Consider the following 1,531-nt stretch of genomic DNA (forward strand, 5'->3'; position numbering starts at 1 on the left):
GGTGTATTTTTACACTTTGAACTCAGTTTTTCCCCTTACTCTCCCCCTCCTCTTCCACTTCTACAAGAAATGGCAGCACTGAGGAGAAACTGAAAAAYAAAAGWGAAACTAAAACAGGCTTCATGGTTCACTGCATGATTATGTTAAACCTTTTGTTCTGGAGTTATGTCTCAGCTTTATCCCTCCACCTGCGACAAACTGCCTCATTCCTGTTACTTGCATTACTCTAATTTAAGAAAATTCAGTACTTTTATTAAAAGCATACAATAAATACATATGTGATACTTATTTTAAAGCACCTGTATTTTGTGTTCAGTTTCTTTGTATGGAGCATTGTTCATAATAGACACAAAATTTCTGTATTTATCAAGGTGGTGRTGATGATTAATTACTCAAATGTCCCTCCAGCACTCAGTAAGGTTGGACGAGTATTTATAAAGGTTAATAAATCAGTTTTTCAATAACACAAACACATTAGAAAAAAAAAATCTATGCCGTAAAAAATCCATGACAACAAAAGTGTACAAATATACTTTTAGTAGAAAATTACAAACACATAAAAATACAAACATAAAGAGGTGATTTTAGCCAAGGAATCCGACTTTCTGCCTCTTCTTGCCCAGACTCTCCTCCTGCTGCAGCAGCTTCATGAGAGGAGGGTGGAGAGCTTTTCCTGCTCGTTTTCCTGTCTGCAGAGGAAATGAAACAATGCAGGGCGTGACTGGTGTAAACTTTGGTTTCCATAGATGCCTGAATGCATACAAAACGAAAACTTGTTTTTACACAGCTTTCTTATCTTTGAGTAAAATGACTTGATATACAGAATGCCAAGAGAAATGAGCTAAAGTCTTTAAAACTTTAAGAGGYAACACTTTATTTGAAGGGGTGTTCATAAGACTGACAAAACAGAAACATGAAGGCGTCTTAATGAATGTTTATAACTGCTGTCACGACATACAATTAGGTAAATAATGACACTTTTATTGCAAAGTTGCATTAAAAGTCTATTAAAAGTGTCAACTTTGCATTAAAAATGTCCTTATTTACAGAATGACACTTCCTGACAACAGTCATACACATTCATGACAGGTGTTATATCATATTTATGACATTGTCATGTCAGTCTTACCCCTTCAGATAAAGTGTCACCCTGTCAGATTATAGTTGTGCGAGTTTGCAGCTGAATAAAATGGAGGAACAGGAAGTCAGAGAGTCGTCACCTCTATCATCTCACAGATGCTCTCTGGGTCCAGGCTGCCTCTCCCCACCTTCCTGCTGCAGGTGATTATTCCTTTGTGTGTGACGGAGATGATGAGGCTCGCCACAGAGCAGGCCTTCTCCTGCAGGGTGGCGTCCACCACGTGTCTGTGGCCGATCTGCACGCAGAAAACCCAGCCGGCCTTAATCATCCCTGTCAAATYTAGTTTCTGTCTGAACCCATCAGCTGGGAGCTCACCTTGCATAAAGTCACTATGCAGGGAACGTTTTCCACAGCGAGTCTCATGCAGTCGTACGGGTCGTCAGAGAGCTC

General features: G+C 39.6%; 1 protein-coding gene across 1 annotated transcript in view; it reads right to left on the reverse strand.

Moving 5' to 3' along the window:
• Positions 1 to 584: 584 nt before the first annotated feature.
• Positions 585 to 1,531, reverse strand: part of LOC103472761 (exosome complex component RRP42-like) — a 10,472-nt gene continuing 9,525 nt past the window's right edge. Inside the window, 3 exon segments of the mRNA XM_017307361.1 lie at positions 585 to 689; positions 1,221 to 1,376; positions 1,457 to 1,528. Of these exon segments, the coding sequence (XP_017162850.1) occupies positions 585 to 689; positions 1,221 to 1,376; positions 1,457 to 1,528 (333 nt within the window).

Source organism: Poecilia reticulata, linkage group LG11 (assembly GCF_000633615.1).
Source record: "Poecilia reticulata strain Guanapo linkage group LG11, Guppy_female_1.0+MT, whole genome shotgun sequence".
NCBI lineage: Eukaryota > Metazoa > Chordata > Actinopteri > Cyprinodontiformes > Poeciliidae > Poecilia > Poecilia reticulata.